The sequence below is a fragment of the Centrocercus urophasianus genome, unplaced genomic scaffold (genome assembly GCF_019232065.1).
Source record: "Centrocercus urophasianus isolate 14NV4802_14NV808 unplaced genomic scaffold, USGS_Curo_1.0 seq_12, whole genome shotgun sequence".
In the NCBI taxonomy this organism is placed as follows: Eukaryota; Metazoa; Chordata; class Aves; order Galliformes; family Phasianidae; genus Centrocercus; species Centrocercus urophasianus.
Window position 1 is genome coordinate 8,851,339 of NW_024884364.1, and position 17,971 is coordinate 8,869,309.

The 17,971-nt window shown below is 40.7% G+C and overlaps 1 protein-coding gene across 3 annotated transcripts in view; it reads right to left on the reverse strand.

The window, feature by feature from the left end:
• Positions 1-17,971, reverse strand: part of CMSS1 (cms1 ribosomal small subunit homolog) — a 229,784-nt gene that overhangs the window by 21,840 nt on the left and 189,973 nt on the right. Inside the window, exon 1 of one of the 3 annotated variants that reach the window (XM_042809997.1) lies at positions 6,313-6,416. The exons of the other annotated variants lie outside the window; for them this stretch is intronic. Within the exon in view, the coding sequence (XP_042665931.1) occupies positions 6,313-6,409 (97 nt within the window). The 5' untranslated portion in view covers positions 6,410-6,416. Of the gene's footprint in view, positions 1-6,312; positions 6,417-17,971 lie in introns of those variants that run through there. 3 annotated transcript variants of the gene reach the window in all.

The window sequence follows — 17,971 nt, forward strand, 5'->3', positions numbered from 1 at the left end:
AGCAATCTAAAACTGGACAAATGGTTTCCATGATATGAAATAGCCTGACAAACAATGTGCCACCTGTTCACTGCCCATCTGAGTTACGGGCTGCACTTCATGATGCAACGCCCCCCTCCACTATCAGCTGGGAACAAAAAAAAAAAAAAAAAGGAAACCAATGCCCAGCCCCAAACTCATCAAACATCTGCAAAAGTGGTTCCAGTTTGTGCATCTTTCTGCAGAATCGGATTATTTTACATCATACAAGCAGTATTTTTTTGTCCGTTTCATTAACAGTCGCTCACATCTCAGCTGAGGTGGGAGCTTGCTTTAAGCTGTGATAGTCTGTGACACTGCGTCAACTCCTGTATGACAGGAGGGTTTCATTCTAGACATTCAAGTCCCACAGGCCAGACCCTGCCATTCTTGCTCACGTTAACCAGTGCATCTCCCTGTGCAGATAGTTACCTTGAACTCAGTGAGGTTATCCACAAAATAAATCATAACTCAATGTGAATAAAAGTAGAGGTATCCAGCTCACAGACTTCAAACATCACCACATCAGCAGTGCTGCCTGCCCAGCTCTGAGGTGTGAAGCTACCCAGGACACTCTTCTATGTCCAAAAAGAAGAGGACAAATCCTTCCTTAATAAACAGTTGACACAAAGGCAGAAGCTAATTGATTAATGCAATATTGACTTTTATCTCTCTTGTGCAGATGAGCGGGCAGGCACTCCTGGAACACACTGCTGAAGGGGCAATGCTGCTCAGCACAACAATCTCTTGCATCTGCTTTCCTGTAATGGGCAGACATTATGGAACCACAAGTCACCAAAGCCTAAACGATTGTGTAATGCTCTTGATATAAGTAAGAAGGTGAAGTGCTCTGGAATTTGTGTTTCTCTCCCATGCTATCCATCAGCACTATGGCACACACTAACAGGCTTCCCAGTCATTAGGTAGTTATATTTCATTTTGCTTTGAACCATGCTGAGATGGAAAATACATTTACACTTAACACCCTGTGCCATGAATAGACTTTCTCACTTATGATAATGATCACAGTATTTTAAATTGATTCAGTCAGTGTAAGGATTTTTAACTTACAGATTCAATATACGTACCTACATCTCAGTGCATCAGTAGGTATACTGAATGTATATATATACACATGCATTAATGCAGAAGCATGTAGATGAATGTATATACATACATAAAGAAGCACTCAGACATTTTGATAATTTAATAGGTTCCCTTTAAATATCCACTTTATTAACAATTACCTCCACAAAGAATGCATATTTGCTTTGTCCTTTATTCCACTATTTTAAAAGCAGATGAAGCTTTAATGATACAGGAGGTAACAATACATGCTTTTATGTGAATGCACTTTTGTTCATACTAGCTAGCACATACAGTTGGTGCTTGCTGTTGTATCTCGTCACTATTGACACTTTCAACTTCCACAGTGCCATTCTGCTAGTATAAAGTGGTGAATACAGGAGTTACAGTGACCACAAATATAAATAGCTCAGTCTTTTAAGGACTGAGCCTAACTGACTGGGGAAAAAAAATATTATTTTGCTTATGTAAGCAAAGACACCTGAGAGAATACTTTCTATTAGTTTGGGATATTTCTTTTTTTCAAACCTGGAAGCTCAGTGAGATCAGACATTTCTTTGGCATTCAGAAGACCTCCAGCGAAACAAGGCGCTATAGGAAAAGTTCATTTCTTTTAGTTAAACTTATCTCTACCCTAGAATTTGGAGGGAAACTGCATCCACGAGGGAGACTCCTTCAATTTTTATTTGAAGTATCTGGCACTGTCCACAGACAGAGATGAATTCTGGGCTAAAAGAGCCCACAGGTCTGAACTGCTACAGAAATTCCTGCATTCTCTCTTTTACTCCCACCAGTATTATGTATCAATACTAATCCAGAATTGCATATAGGAAAACAAAGCTTGTATATAATTTATTTTTACAAACTTCATTCCTCCCCCTTTTTCCACCCTTGACTTCCTTCCTCCCCTGACTGCTCTAAAATTGCCTTATATCTAAAACTAAACTTTAAATAGGACCCATGTTTTCAATTTTTAAAAAACATCAAGGATGTTGCAGAAATAGATTTTATATTTGCTATTCTCTCTTTCTAGTTTCAAACATATTGCAGGAAAACGTGTCCTTGACATTACTCTATTACTGAGCATGGTTCATTCAATTTGGGCATGCTATGATGGAATAATTTCAGGCTGCTTTGCAGGTTACGTTTTTATCTATTGGTCACTTAATCTGGGGAAAAAGCACTTCTTGGGCTTCCAGCTTTAAAGCCAGCAGATTGAAAAATATTTGATTCTAAGTAAAATGCCAAGTGTGTTGGGCAGAAGCCTTTTTATTTTTTTTTTTTAAACTGTTATTTTAGATTCCTTTTCTTTGCAAGTAATAATGGAATGGGCAGACAGAAAGGTCTGGGAAAAAAGCACAATTGAAATCAGACATTTTCATATTTGTGTCATTTAAAATTGGACCAAATTTGCAGTGAATCAGATCAATTAATCTTAATGTCAATGCATTTGCCTGAATTTTTCTTGCCCCTAAAGTTTTGTTGATCACCAAGGCCGGCCTGAAAGCAACAATGAAAATATCTAAACAAATCTTTCCAGCATCATCATCACACAAGGCAGAAGGAACACAAAGCTCAGTGTCATGACCCCAGTCATCACTCCCACCAACATGCAAAGAAACAGATGAAGTCTTTCAATGAAACAGGACAGGGAGTTGGTTAAATAAGAAAAAGGGTTTGACAGTTCAAATATTTTGAAGTATTCCAAGCACAGCTTCTTCTTTGACAAAAGGAGAGGGATAGGGAGATGGTTATCAAGCCGATCAAGTTAAAAAGCAATGAAGTTCACGTGCAGGTGACTGGCAGTTAGGTCATTTTGGCTTTCATTTTGACTCTCATTTTGACAGCTTTTATTGCCCACTGCAACAGAGAACAAAGTTATCTCAGCCCAACATGGAGGCAATCTCCAAGATAACCAGACGTGATGTTATTACCCCAGAGCAGCCCCTATCCCCCCAAGGTCTAAGCGCTGTTTTCCTCTTCTGTCTGAATGAACTCCTTCTCCAGAACAGTCTTAATACAGCACAACAGTAAGACCTCACATCTGTGAGCATACCTTGAAATGCAGACTTGGCCTGCCCGAGGTACTTTAAAATAAGTGTATTTTACAGTGCATTTGTGAAGCACACAGAAAGGCACACAATATGCAACAGAGCAGGAAGAGACATGGTCCTACTGAAGACTGAAAATGACTTCAGTGGGCCTGTGTCAAGGAAGAACTTACTACAAACTGTCTGCAAGACCAGCATGTATCATGTTAAAAGTACTGGCAATAGTTGGTACTACAAAGACAACATGTTAACATGTGTAAACACCATCCCTGGTCAGCTGAGAGATCTACTACAGATAAACTGCAGGAGAGGACATTCAGCTGGGGCTCCTCTTTCTCACACTGAAAGAGGAGAAGTTAAGGGAGTCATTTAGCATACAAATGAAATCACCTGTCAGACTGTGCCAAGAAAAGTCTCCCACAGCTCATTTCTCCCTTTACCTAATTTTTAACACTTTAATATTCAAAACTGGTGCCACAAAAAGAGTGTTTCTGACTTACTGACTAGCAGTGAGCCAAAATGCAAAATGAAGGGCGTGCCTGGAATCAAGGTCAGAGGAAATCCTGTTGCATACAAGTGAGTACAGAAGAAGAATCTACCTCACATAAGGTTAAGCTTAGCTTGCAATACAGCTATAACCCAGCCTATTCATAATTTGACCTTCTCATTCTCACATATTGCCTTATAAGACAGAAACACGTTCAAAAAACAGAAAGAGACTGGTCAAGTATAAAAGTAGGTCACACTTAGTCTGGTAAAAACTACTCACACTTCCACAAGATGTGAGCTGAATGTGACATCCCACCCCTGTCTCACATGACAAAAAATGTCACCACTGAGGTAAGGAGGGAGGACTTGATGTTCATTTTCAGTCACTGTGGCTTTCAAACCCATGGTAGATGAAAGGCAAACACTAAGATTTCACATTTTAGGAAAATGACAGACTGACTGTTTGCCATCCAACCTAATTTCTTCACGACTGGCCTGTCAAACAAGCACCCGGAGCCTGAAGATACAGAAACACATCAGCACAGAGTGCACATCACTTCTGCTGTCTGCTCAAGTACTCCAAAAAGAGCAAAGGCTCAGATAGCACATAAGTCACTGCAGCCTCTTCATTACTCTTACTTCTGTTCTTTCAAAAACTACCCTTCTGACAAGCTCTTTAAAATTCCATTTCAGCCTAAAAGCATGTTCTTTGAGAGATAAGGAAACTGGAGATGATTTTGTTTGGCTTGTTTAGAAGTAGTATGGGTTTGGGATGTTTAAAATATTACGGGATGAATGTTATGAAACAATTAAATACTTAACCTTGTAAAAAGGGCTTCTCCTCTTGACAGATGCCAGGCCTTGTATACCTTACAGGCACTTTAGAAACAAGTTAAAGGATGCCAGCAATGCTGTGCAATAGTAACAGAATATTCTAACTCTGAAAATTTGGGCAATAGGGAAAAAAAATAAATACATCAGAATACAGTTGACCAAATTGTACATTGTGGTCCACACATCTTACATTATCAAACATCCCATAGGATCTTTGAACAACTACAGATGCCTAGGAATTCGGGTTTAATCATTAAAAAAAAAAATCAATTGACAAGTATTCATTACAGAAAGTATGACTGTATGAAGGAGAATCCCAAAAATCTGGTTTGAAGTAGCTGTCAATCCTAACAGGCATGAGGAAATATATGTAAAAGCCATTCTAAAAAAAGCCACAACTTCTCCAACAAAAAACCAACCACTATCCTTCATTAGTTATAATCTTTTCTCCTATAAATATTTGTTTCTGTTAATTAAAAGGAAATAGGTAAATTGGGAGCAAACCTTGCAAACAAAACTTGGGAGAAATCCATAAAACTATTTCATTGGTGGGTGCTGGCATAGACCAGGCCATGATTAAGTCTTGTCCAGGAATGTAGTACAGCCCAGATGTGATGTCTCCCTAAGCACTGCGAGAGACTCATATTTCCTACTGTCTTCTCACTGTCTTGGGAAGCAGCTGTGGCTTCACAGCTGTAGTTCTTGTTGTGAAGGTAACACGGAGTCTGGCTGACTCTGTGGACTTGAAGCTGATAGATCATGATAAAATTACATAGCAAAACTTGCCAAAAACAGTAGGCTTCCATAAAAAATAGACAGCACATGTTTTAAAAACTTAACAGCGCATATTACATTATTTTTCATAGATACGCATCGATATTTTACTGACCACTGATATTACTGGCTCATGCTAAAAGCCTTTTTGACTCGTGCATGTTTTGCAGATGTATAATCCTATGGTATAAGGCTATCACAGACCTGACATCTTCCCAGGTTTTCTCTGAACATTAAAAACTGCATGCACATATGTAACGTAGCATACACTTAGCTATGCGTCACTACCAAGAAATATATCTCATTAAAGAACAGTACTGCAAACAAGCTTTTATCTCAACTCTCCTTGATGACCCAATACAAAATGTGAAAAAAGGCATTTTGAGTTATTCAGACTTCTGCAACCTTTCTATATTAGAGGTCTTCATGTACATAGCAACATCAAGTCCATTTGAAAGAGCAACATGTTAACTCATATAAAATTAAACTTCAGGTTAAGAACAAAATTCCCTGAACAGAGTTCAAGTGGCAAACTCACTGGATTATAGACCATCTGTTGAGATACAATGTCCAGTGGCTATATTTCTAAGCCTCTTATTCTCCTGCTTCCTCCTTTGCATATCCTAAACATTTCTCAGCCATTCGGTCTCAGACACTGCATTTTGCATCACCCTTTCAAGCTACCCTAGCATCTCTAATTTATATAATACTGGAATATACATTTGTGGATTTAAATAACATTTTCCCAAAAATCTCACTACAGGAGCAAGTGAGAGAAAACATCTTCTATTAGACAGAAACCTTTTATATATGAATGAAGATTAATGGAATATAAAAGAGAAATACTATCCACTTTGCTGAATTAACATTTTACAAAGGAGGAAAAGCGACAGGCTATTCATCTATGTCAGTACTCTCTATTCAAGACTAGAAATTACAATGCAATCTCTCATCTGTAAAAGCCTTTTGTGAACTGGCATGCAGCACACGTGTCCAAATGGTCAAATAAAGCACATCACAACTCGATCAGTTGCAACTGCCATAAAAATAGAGCTCATACCTATATTCATGTGCTGCAAGCAGATGGCTGATTGCTTTTCTGTCCTCTCACACTGCAGTCCTGTTCCTTTAGATTCTCTCTTTGTAGAGAGTGACATGCTGCGAGGTCAGTTTTCTGACAAGGTCATCTGCCTTCAGTGCATGAAGAGAACTACACGGAAAGTGGGATGGGCTATATTTAGAGTTTGGTCCAACTCCGTGCCAAGGTCCCCCCGCTGTCTCTCCCATGCAGCACTGTCTCAGGTTTATTCCTGTAGCCTCAGCCCACAGAATAAACGAAGGGAGAAAAACCATTCTGAGCTACTACTTACCGGAGCTGGGTTTTGGCAATTCAGTAGAACAAGTGGATCAGGAGCTCAGATATAATTCCTTGAATCCCTTGCTTCCTTATTATTTAAAGTCTTTTTTTTTTTTTAATTTACTCAAGTGGATTTTCCCTTTTCAAGTGAATAAGCAGAGGGAACTGCCTGGGATACATCAGAAATAAGCCTCCTGAGCTGAGGTAAGCTTGCTTTATTTTTGTGCTGTCACTGTAATTAGAAAACAACTGAGGATGACTTGGACCAAATACGCTTTCTCTGCTAGACTAGTTCTGTGTGTCAACATTAACATTTGGGGGGAGGAGGGGGATAACGAACATCTCAATTTCATATCACCATTTTTCATTATCTCTGTGTAAAGGAAATTAGAAAATAAGAGGATATCAGCATGTGCAATAGAAGATACAGTATGATTTCACCCATTTCATTTAAAAAGTACGTAGTCAAGCAGGCAGATGATATAATTCTAAAAGTAACAGAGAAGCAGATGAGTGCCTACATGCATGATGATTCTATATGCAAGTGTGCATTTAGATGTGCTGAGAGATGTTTTATATGCATTATTTTGTACAATATGAGAATATATGGCTTCAATATTGCAAATATAGGGCTTTAGGCAAATAGTACAGTTAAAAAAAATAATTCATAGATGAACACATGCTCAAATTTCTTCACAAGTCCAAAGAATTTGCCCAACTGCAGCCCTAGTACAGGCAAGACTGAAGATCGTGTTCAATTTAGTCTCCTCTTCACAGAACACTTCACACGAGTCCTGCATTGTTTTTCCTTTTAAAAGCATATATGGACAAACAGCTTTCCTCAGCACTGCTTTAAACTGCTGTGACTCAAATGAAAAAAAAAAAAAAGCAAAAAACCTAATCACCAGGAAAGAATATAACACAGCATGCTTGACTGTAAGATCAATTAACACACTTCAAGTCACATGGACATCATGATCCAGTGGTGTGCAGTCCAACATAGGGAAACTGTTGTCACACAAAGACAATCTGGAGCCATGGTGCACTCCAGTGTGCATACACACACACACACACACACACACACATCATCACCATGGAGTCCTCCAAGGCAAACACACAGTAACGGTGAAGAAATGGGGTTGAAAGGTCCTCTCGACCCACAGGACCAAACCACTACATCAAAAAGCTTTTGGTTACAAAAGCACCATGCATGAGTCCCAAGCAGAAGCATCTGAAGAGGTAGATGGGTTCCACACTAACAGTAAACAAAGCAAGCAACTGAATGGATTCCTGCACTTAGTTCAGTCTTCTTTCCTTAATCAACTTAACTGCTGATTACATGCCTTACATGAGGCTGAATAAAGTAAAAGCTTACATGGCCGCATAAACCTCACCTGCTGAAGAAACACCTGATTCTGGTTACTCTCAACTCTGTATAGGACCATCTGACCTTCCTTTACTTCTGCTTTTTGTTTGACAATTTATGCTCAGCATGAACATTTAGTTTATTTGGAGGTTATTATAAAGACCATCTATTTTGCATAAATTTCCTTCTAGATTCTTTAGCAAACAATAATTAGGGTAACATACCAAGGAGTTAATTTGAGCTGTGTGGCATGTGACAGTCCTGAGCTGTGTGGCATGTGACAGATCAGACTCATCCAGAAGGTTTCCACTGCAAGGATTTGGAGGAAGCTCTTACATGTGGACCACTGAAGTAATGTGAATGCATTCATGAAGTTCATCAGTAATCAGGAGGCTTCATAGTATAAAAGCAATGAGTGCTAAGATTGGTAACAGTCTTCAATAAACAACTGTCATCTCTGACAGAAAAGAGAAGAAACAAATGCAGCTTTATAAATTTCTAAAGTCAGTTTTTCTTGAAGTTACTGTTTAATGAGCCCATGTAGGTTTTACAACAATCTGCAGCACTTCTTCTCTGTATGTGGGAAAATGTTATTTCCCTGTCAGTGTAACAGACATTGCAGGCTTAAAAAAGCATGATGCGTGTGAACATAGCCTGCAAATACAGCGTTCACACAGAAACCCTGCCAGTGGCAGCGGGGGCTAGCTAGTCCAGAGCTCAGCTGAAAAGGTCTCTGTCACAGAAACTGTTGGATGGTTTGTTTGCATGTGGGTGACAAGGTGAGAGCAATGGAAAATGGCAATATCACTGTCATGACAAATATGAGTCAGACATTAGAAGTAGGAAGAAGTAGGAGAGAAACGCACATGAGTGAGCAAGCCTCATTATTCTACTGTGGACAAACTTCAATCTGCCTCTAATCTCCTTCCTGCTGGGGCCAGTCCCTCCTGGTAGCATCCTTCTCTTCCTCATATCTCCCCTCCATTAAATTTCCAGCACCAGAATGAGCTGGCTTCATCCTGCTAAAGTAGAGACCAGGGGAGGAGGGAAGGGAGGTAGGAAGGAAAAAAAAAAAAAAAAAAAAAAAAAGAAAAAGAAAGAAAAGATCTTTATTTCCTCAACCATTGAAGGAAAGTAAGGCTGAAACCCCCTGTTTGTACTTAGGAAGCAAAGAAGGCCTCAGATGGGGCTGATACCCACTTTCCTCACTGGTGGTGGGACCAAAACCTCGTGCTCATGGTTGTGGAGGAGGAGGAAGAGAAGGCATGGCTCATGATGTACACTACCAGTTGGCCAGGCAAAGCTCCAAGGGGACAGTCACAGACTGCTGGCACTGATGCTGTCACCCTCAGCTGACAGGTGTACGTAGAACTTGAGCCAGGTGGGTAAATCCAAACAGCACTGGGGGGGGGTGAGAAATTCCCTGTAGCAGTCAGATTCCTACTACTGTGTGTAATATTTACAAGCCTGCTCTGGCGGCTTTCTTCTGGTGCAACTGAACAGCAAATGGTGCTGGGATTTTCCTCCTTCCCCACTGTTCCTCAGCCAAACCAAGCTGAAGAAACAAACTGGGGTTTTGAGGGAAGACTAAGCGATCTCAGCTCATCCTGAAACAAGTACCCTTAGTCAGTGGGCAGAGAGGCCCTGCCATATGCTGCAACCTACCTGACACACAGCTCCAGAGTTAGACAGTGAGACTCAAACCCACCTCTGTCCACCACCATCACTGCATAGTTGGTGCTGCAGCCAGCATCTAGACAGAGATACCTCAAAGAATGGAATAGACAGCAAGAAGAGTGAAGGTGGCACTTAGAGAGACAGCCCAAAATATGTGGGCACAGTTCTCTGGGTGTATGTCTGTGCAAGGTGGGGATACTGTATTTGATGGGCAAATGAATTGCTACAGCTACAGAAGGAGCTGCAGCTCAACAGCTGCAGACAAATTCTCTTTCAAAACCTCTCATAATTACTGTCACGATTCCTGAGTTGTCATGGCTCCCAAACTGTTGTGACTGAGATCAATCTAGGAAGAGAGAGGCAGAGGAGGACGTCCCAACGTGTGTTTTACAGGAAAGAGATACTTACGTGCAAAAAAACCAAAAGAATCACAAAGCTGAAGTGAAGCAAATGGCTAGTTAAATAATTTAAGTTGTTCTGCTGAAGAGTGTTTTCTCAAGGCTGAATGGTAACAGGGAAGGGGGAAAAACATCAAAGTCCATAGCCCCAAGCTTTGTCTGATGTGCTTTCACAAGGCTCTCCCCAAGTATAAGGGAAAAAAAAAAAACACAAACCCACAATAAAACCCCTCCAACAGGGTCCCTGTCTCTATTTTGCTCTCTTTGAGAAATAGGGATATCAATTTGCAGAAAAGCAAACTCTGTGAGCAACAACCTCCCAAGTCTGCATTTTCCTGCAGATTGATTGGACTTGGGACTAATGGTCACCAACACTGGTTTTCAAGATTTGCATGAGAAAATACTACTCATCACCTAAATAAACTCACTCCTTTCTACCCAAGGCAGAGGAAGATTTTACGCTTATGTCTAAGCAGAATGGGGCACAGACAGGGATCCACTGAAGACATCACCAGGCTCTCTAGGCCTGCAGCCCCGCATGGCCTGACACAACCTGCCAAGCCGCTCCCTCACAATCTCTGGGCATGGGCACCACCTGCACAGTTTTATGGGCATCAGAAAGCATCCTAGCCTTATTTCTATAATGCCTCCACTAGCTATGGTCTTTGGTGCATGTCTCCACGTTGAAACAGAAAGCTGGGCTGGTCCCACTTCAAGAGGAAGGTGCAGAAGTGGCCAGACCTCACCTCAGAAAGTGACAGTGGGTGCAGTTAAGGGCACAGCAGATGCAGTCCACTTTCCTCTCATCATGCCTGCATCTCTCTTGCAATCACAGAAATATACATGCATATACGTAATGCAGCTGTGTACAGACATATGATGAAGCTTTATGGGGTGGAGACCTACTCCCTGTCCACTAAGAGCAAAACATAGTGTGGGGGGAGCTAAAATGAAGCATCTCTTTCAAAAAAACATAGTTGTCTTATATGAAATCCCAGTTTGGCTAGATGAAATGGAGAGCAACTATGACAATTTTGCTTAGAAACAGTGATGAGATTGAAAATAAGCAACTGGAAGTAGTTCACTTGCAATATCATAAAAGGGTGCAGTGGTATGAGAGAGCTTGTATATACCCAGGAGTGTTTGTCTCTACTTGAAAATATGCTTTCAAAAGTATGTAAAAATTGAGGATGTGCAGCTGGTTACCTGCATGGGTTATTTTTTCATTTTCATAGAGCAGTCCCCAGCTCCCAGCTTACAGACAGGTACAGAAGTAATCTGAAAACAGAGGGCTCCATTGGAGAGCACATTTGTACAGGTGTAGCATAGGTACATGGCACACCAATCAAAAAGATCTCTGCAGGGAGCTTGAGAGGAGCTGAGAACCTGGGAAAGCAAAGCACAGCAAAAGCTGTGAGAGCACTCTCTCTAAGAATAGTGTCTGCATGCCTTTCTGCTGCTCTGTGACATCTGCCAAGGAAAAGGATTACAGGCAATGCTAGACGGTACCAGTGCACTTCATTTTAACATATAATTAAGTTCAAAACAAGTCCCAGTAAAAATTCCACCTACACAGTGTGGCACAGTCAGGCAGGAAGAAACTCTTCAAACTGGTACTACATTAAAATGTCTCACACAAATTTCTTATCTTCCATTACATAATACTAAATTCTTTCAAACCTCAGCAAATTTACAGTGATTATTGCTGGGCCTCCAAAGTCAAAGAAAGAAATCCAACAACACTGAATTCTTTTGTCTCAAACATCATAGAGTGAAAATGCATAAGCACAGCTGCAGAACTGTAAATTACATTTTTACATAAAATGAAACTTGGACTAAACATAGTCCTGTTAAAATAAATCCTCAGAGGTTAACTTTCCCATTTCTTTCTACTCACAAGCAGCTTTTTAGTGAACAAGTTTTTCCCCTCAAGAATTGTCTTTAAACATGACAATGTCCAATCTATAGAGATCACAGAATCATAGAATTGCTCAGGTTGGAAAAGACCTTAAAAATCATCAAATCCAACCACAACCTAACCATACTACCCTATCTCTAACAACCCACCTCTAAATCATGTTCCTGAGCACCACATCCAAACAGTTTTTAAACACACACAGGGATGGTGACTCAACCACCTCCCTAGAGAGCCTTTTCCAGTGCTTAACAACTCTTACTTAAAGAAATTCTTCTTGATATCCAATCTAAACCTCCCCTGATGCAACTTGAGTCTGTTTCCCCTCGCCCTGTCACCTTTCACCTGTGAGAAGAGACCAACCCCGCTCTTGCTGCAATCACCTTACAGCTATTTGAAAAGAGCAATAAGGTGTCCCATCAGCGTTCTTTTCCCCCCGACTGAACAGCCCCAGTTCTTTCAGTTGCTCCTCATAGGGCATGTTCTCCAAGATCTTTACAAGCCTTGCTGCCCTTCTTTGGACCTGCTCCAGCACCTCAGTGCCCTCTGTGCATTGAGGTGTCCAGAACTGAACAAAGTACCCAATATTAAAAAATTAAGTAACTATGACATGGTTGTAGTAGACAGTTTTCTTAATGACTAATAATAGTGCAGAAGAACACACGAGCATAAGATGAAAAGAATTTAAGATAATCCCCAATAAACAACAGATGTTTTAGATACTCCCTATAGAGGGACAACTTAATCATGCACAAAATACAGTCAAAACCAGGCATTTTATGCAAAATCTTGAGTGTCTTGAAGAGTACTCAAACAAAACAAGCAGCAAATTTCTTCCTGTTACTATGTTTTACTCTGTTGATACAATGGTTAGAGATGTCATCCAATACAAATTGATGCATAGCATTGTATGTCCACTCCTACAATACCCACCAAAGGCATGGGAAGACAACAAAAGGAAATCCCACTTGAGAAGAAAATGAGATCAGCTCACTAGCACACAAGAAAAAGGAAGGGTTGAAATCACATCGAGATTTGCACTCCTAGTGCACAGTGCTGTTTTGCCATGTTTCTCCTTCAGTCCAGCCAACAGGCTTGCATATTCCCCACTGTAAATCCATGCAACATCCACCACCAGCCCTCATGGGAGCTGAGGCAGCTCATGCAGTGGTGGAGTTTCTTGATACAGACAAGTAGACACCAAAAGACAGAAATAGCATGACCTCTCTCATCTCTTGTGCAACAGGGAACTTGAGACTCTTGAAGGGGGGAAACAGAGCATTCACTCCCCCTCACACCAATTTTCAACTGACCTTCAGCTGTCTGAGGAGGACAAGGTGTAGGCTAATTATAGGTTTCTTGCTTCTTGCCCTCACGTGGGCAGAGCATCTTATGAATCTCACAGATCTTTCACAGCAGAGGTTGTTTTTCATTTCAAAGAAGAGCTGTTCATACTGAAGATATTTTTACTGTAAATAGTGCAAAACTACAGTACACAGCCAGCAGTTTGTTATTTTACAATTGTTGACATACTGCATGTATTAGTTAATATGCTGTGTTTCCTTTGCAGTTTGTGTACACACAACACATGGTCAGAGAAAGGAGTCCTAGAGGATTTATTTGGATAGAAGTCAGGTGCATGTAAATGCACAGTTAAATTAAGGAGCTGCAGAGTCAGCATTTCTAGATCTGATTGGAACTGCTTTGCTAAGTGCTAAACGCATCTTTACTACATTTAGCACTTCTTCCATCTCAGTTCATCTTACTGTAAAAAACAAGATACAGAAATGTCATCTTGGGGCTTCAATAACATAGTTAAAGTGCTGTGGGATCCTTGAAGAAAATGTTATAGTATGATAAAGTAATTGTTGTTTGATACACTTCAGAGAACAACCCTCATAAAAGTAGAAATTATTATTACTTTTTAACATGTTAGACAATACAAACCACTTGCATTCAGACCACTAGGATGAAAAACAAACTTGAGGCTAGCTCTGTCCAAGAGACAAGGCTCAAAAGAATCCTTTCTAATTTGAAATTACAGCTCTCTGGTCTGTGTATCAATAGCCACATTCAAAGGCTTCTTTGTCACAGCTGTTTTTCAGAGGCTTCTGGAAGAACGCCCTGACATGAAACAAAGGAATGATAAAGGTTATCCCTATCTAACGGGTTTCACTACTGAATCCAGCTCAAAGAAAAACTGATGACAGATTATGTAAAACAGGGGTCAGAATATATATGGTATGGGAGAGACAGAAGCAGCACTTTATCTAGGCCTTGAAGGTCTCAGCTCTGGCGACAGACTCTTAAGGCAGATGTCCTCCAGTATCCTATAGGAATTCACATGCAATGAATTCCTCATTCCAGACCTTTCTGGGAAGTGTAGTCTCCTCCTACTTGATTTACTTTAAAATTACTGATAAGGAAACCATGCTGTAGCAGAACACTACCTCCAGTGCAACAGAGCACAACAGAGATGAGATAGGCAGAGCAACTGCAGACGAGAGATGAGCGTCCTAGTTCAGCCAAAGCTATAGAACACAGAAACTATGAAATAATCCAAGTCTGACAATATAGAAAGCAGAACACCCTTCAAATCAGACATGCTGTGTTTCATTGCTTGTCTTTGGCAGCAGAAATCATGTTCCTATACAATTCATATTATCAAAGACTGGCATAGGAAGAAAAAAGCCCAAATATGTCATGATAATTTAATCCTTTTGTTTATTTTTTCTGACTGATCACTTACCTCAGCAATGGTCACGACTGGAGGGCTTCACCAGGACTGTAATGAAGGTTAAGTCCTGGGGAACAATTTTGGTTATTAAAGGAGGTTTCAGCTGACTACACTTTAATTACTGGAGTAGCACAACACTCTGAATTCCCAGGTACCCCATTTCAACCTGCAGACTAACATGACTTGGCTTAGCGCGTATTCTAACGTTGTTCTCATAAATTCTTTAACAGTATTTCCAAATCTCAGAGGTAATCCAATTTCTTCTTTATTTTTACTATGGAGGATTTCAACAGGTACTTCAACTAAAAATAACTAAGATGGTGTGCTTCTGAAATGCCAAAAATAGGCTCTGAAAACAAATTCCTCTCCAAGTCTTGTAATAATTAAAAGCACCGTGAATTTGCTAAATACAAAATAAAAAGTGATTCTGTGTTGACAAAACATTTTCAGTAGTTCTCCACAAAGGCAACCCACAGTAACATTTGGTTAAAACGCTCAGCACAGGGGAAGAAAAATAATACTAGGTATCATCTGCTATTGGAGAAACACAGAAATTTTGTCAGTGACAGTAGAAAAGCAGAATGTTCAGGGTTTCTCAAACAGTGCAGTGCCTACATTATCTGCATGAGCCAGGCCTAAATGAGCCAAAGTTTAAGGACTGACAAAACACATGCTGTCTGAGAAATACGTGGCAAATGAAGAACTGGATCTCCAAATAAGCAAGTTGAGTACTAATACATCATAAGACTCAGCAGGAATGACGTGATTTATACCTCTGAATTCACAAAGCACTGACATTTTCCTCTGCACTCTCCTCCGTGCCCCAAATTCACCAGTGTTTTGCTACTGTGTGGAAACGAGAACAGCAAATTGTCCAGAACTGGTTTTGTTTGCTCTGAGACACTGCATTTCCTACCTCTAGTACAGTGGGATCTGAAGAGGTGTCTGTGTGCTGCTCTAATCCACAGCAGCAGCAGTAGAAACTGGATCTTCCTCCAAGATGGTTATTTAAAAAAAAAAAAGTGTGGAAGATTAAGGGATTAGGGAAAGATTAGGGAAAAACATGCAGGCAGTGATCAAGGTGAGAGGGTTGAACCCAAAAGAAAGGCAAGACATATCCACATCTCTGAGGTGATGGCAGAAGGGCAACAAAGGCAACCAAGGTGGAACTCCAGCTCTGAGCCTCAGCACTTTTCCATGTTCATGACAAAAATGCCTAATTTTCTACGAAACAACAAGCTCACCTCAGTGAGTGAGCTTTCCTTCGTCTCTGTGCAAGCACAAAGCAGAAGGGGTGGCTGTTAACTGCATGGTCCTAGAGTTAGAGTAGAAAGACTTGCTCCTAACAGTGCTTCAGTCTGCTGAGGGGTGCTGAGCCCCTAATTGCTGCATCACTTGGGCAAATGCAGCCCACCTCTGACCAAGATCTTTTGAGAAGGTGCTGTAATTATGGCTCATCCCAGAAAAGGCTAGGGCAAGACAGAACATTACTTCATGTTGTTTCTTACTCCCCTGTATCCATAGAGCTACCGTAAAAAGCCAAACCAAAATAAAATAAAACATCAATTTAGATTAGTTTTCAAGGGTGAAATAGTTCTGTGTAGGAAAAGGGGGGGAGCTCACACATGTATGCAAGGAACTAAGGAGACATCTGGTTTCAGATAATGACAATGATTTACCTTTGACAGTGGATAAACAAACAGAGCCAAAGCTCCTGTCTGCTTCAGCAATCGCTGCTTTCCCTCAGTTTCTGCTAACCTAACAGTGGGTATTCCATTTTTAGTTTTAATTACCAAAATATTACCAGGATAATTTGCTGCAGTGAATAACCACAAAACTGTAAAGACAGCAACATGTTCAGTTGCATGTAAAATTACTCCTGGTTAGAAAACAACTATTTGTGTTTATCGAGAACTGTTTGTGAAAAGAACACTTAAGGAGTTTAGATTGGAAACCTCTAAAAGGAAAAAGTGAACTACTGCCATAGCACGTGACACAAGAACTGACTTCCTGGTGTGGGGAGGCAGCTTTTGCACAGATTTGCAAGCCTGGAACACTTTTTTCTCCACACCAAGAGACCAATGGAGCACTTAGCTGAGGTTTCAGAGGAGCTCAAGTGATGCATATAATACCTGCTGCGTACACTAACACACAGCACTGTTCAGATCAGAAGGAACGGAACAGATGCTATTGATCTCCCTGCCTCAGGTTAAGCACTTGGAGAGGGAAATTCCCCACCAGGGACACATGAAAAAACCAGCACTCCCACTGTGCAGCCTCAAGGGATCTAGAATTTCTCTCCTACTTCTCTATTTTTGACTCTGTCTTTTAACTGCATCCAAGGATGAGCACAGGTAAATAACGCAGAAGGCTTTACCTGAGGCTGACTCTAGCAGCTGCTTCAGAAGGGCAAGCTTGGGCTGAAAGGAGTCCTAAAGAGCTGGAGCCTACAGAGCCTTATCGCTCTACAGCTCTGAGCCCCACTGGGAGGCTAATCAGCCTCCTCAGCAATATCAAGAGCTGCTAATGTCCCAGCACCTTTCTACATGGCAGTAATCAAGAAAGCAAAGATAAGCAAGCATTGTTTTTACTGCAGGAATGTTGTGTTGCTAGAAAACACAACATCTAGAAACTAGATATCCATCTAGAAATAGAAATCTTTAGATATCTAGAAAATTAGATACATATCCCCTTCCTTAAACTCTTCATGCATGTATCTGGAGTGGAGAATGTGCTTTGGAAGTGACTAAATCAGGTCTGTACGAGTCCACCAAGCAACACTTGCAGGGGTGAAGGGAAAGTTTAAGTGCAAGAGTCTTCAGACTGCCTCCATGCAGCAGTGCCTCCTGCAGTGACACTGGAAAAAAGCCATCTAGCCATTCCAGTCATGTTTCATGGTCAAGAAGAATACGCAAAAATACAGGCCACTGAGAGGGAAAACATCTCAGACAAAGCTTGGAATTTTTTGACAGCACTGGAGAGTTGCTGGTCTATTTTAACACTGCATAAGGCAGGAAGAAATTATGAAGAGGAGAATTACTTTTTCCATCCAGCATTAGAGGAGGATGAAGATCATGGCTTCATTGCCAGCACGGGCAGGACAATAATGTGTGAGGTGCAAGAGAGGAAGACCCAGAGTCTCCAACCTGTGCTCAACATAGGAAGCCTCCAACAGGTCAAACCTTTTTCTTTTTCACATCCAAATTCATGGGAATTGACTGAATGGGGATGGGAAGCAGAAGTAATTGCAGAGGATTTTCATTCAAAGG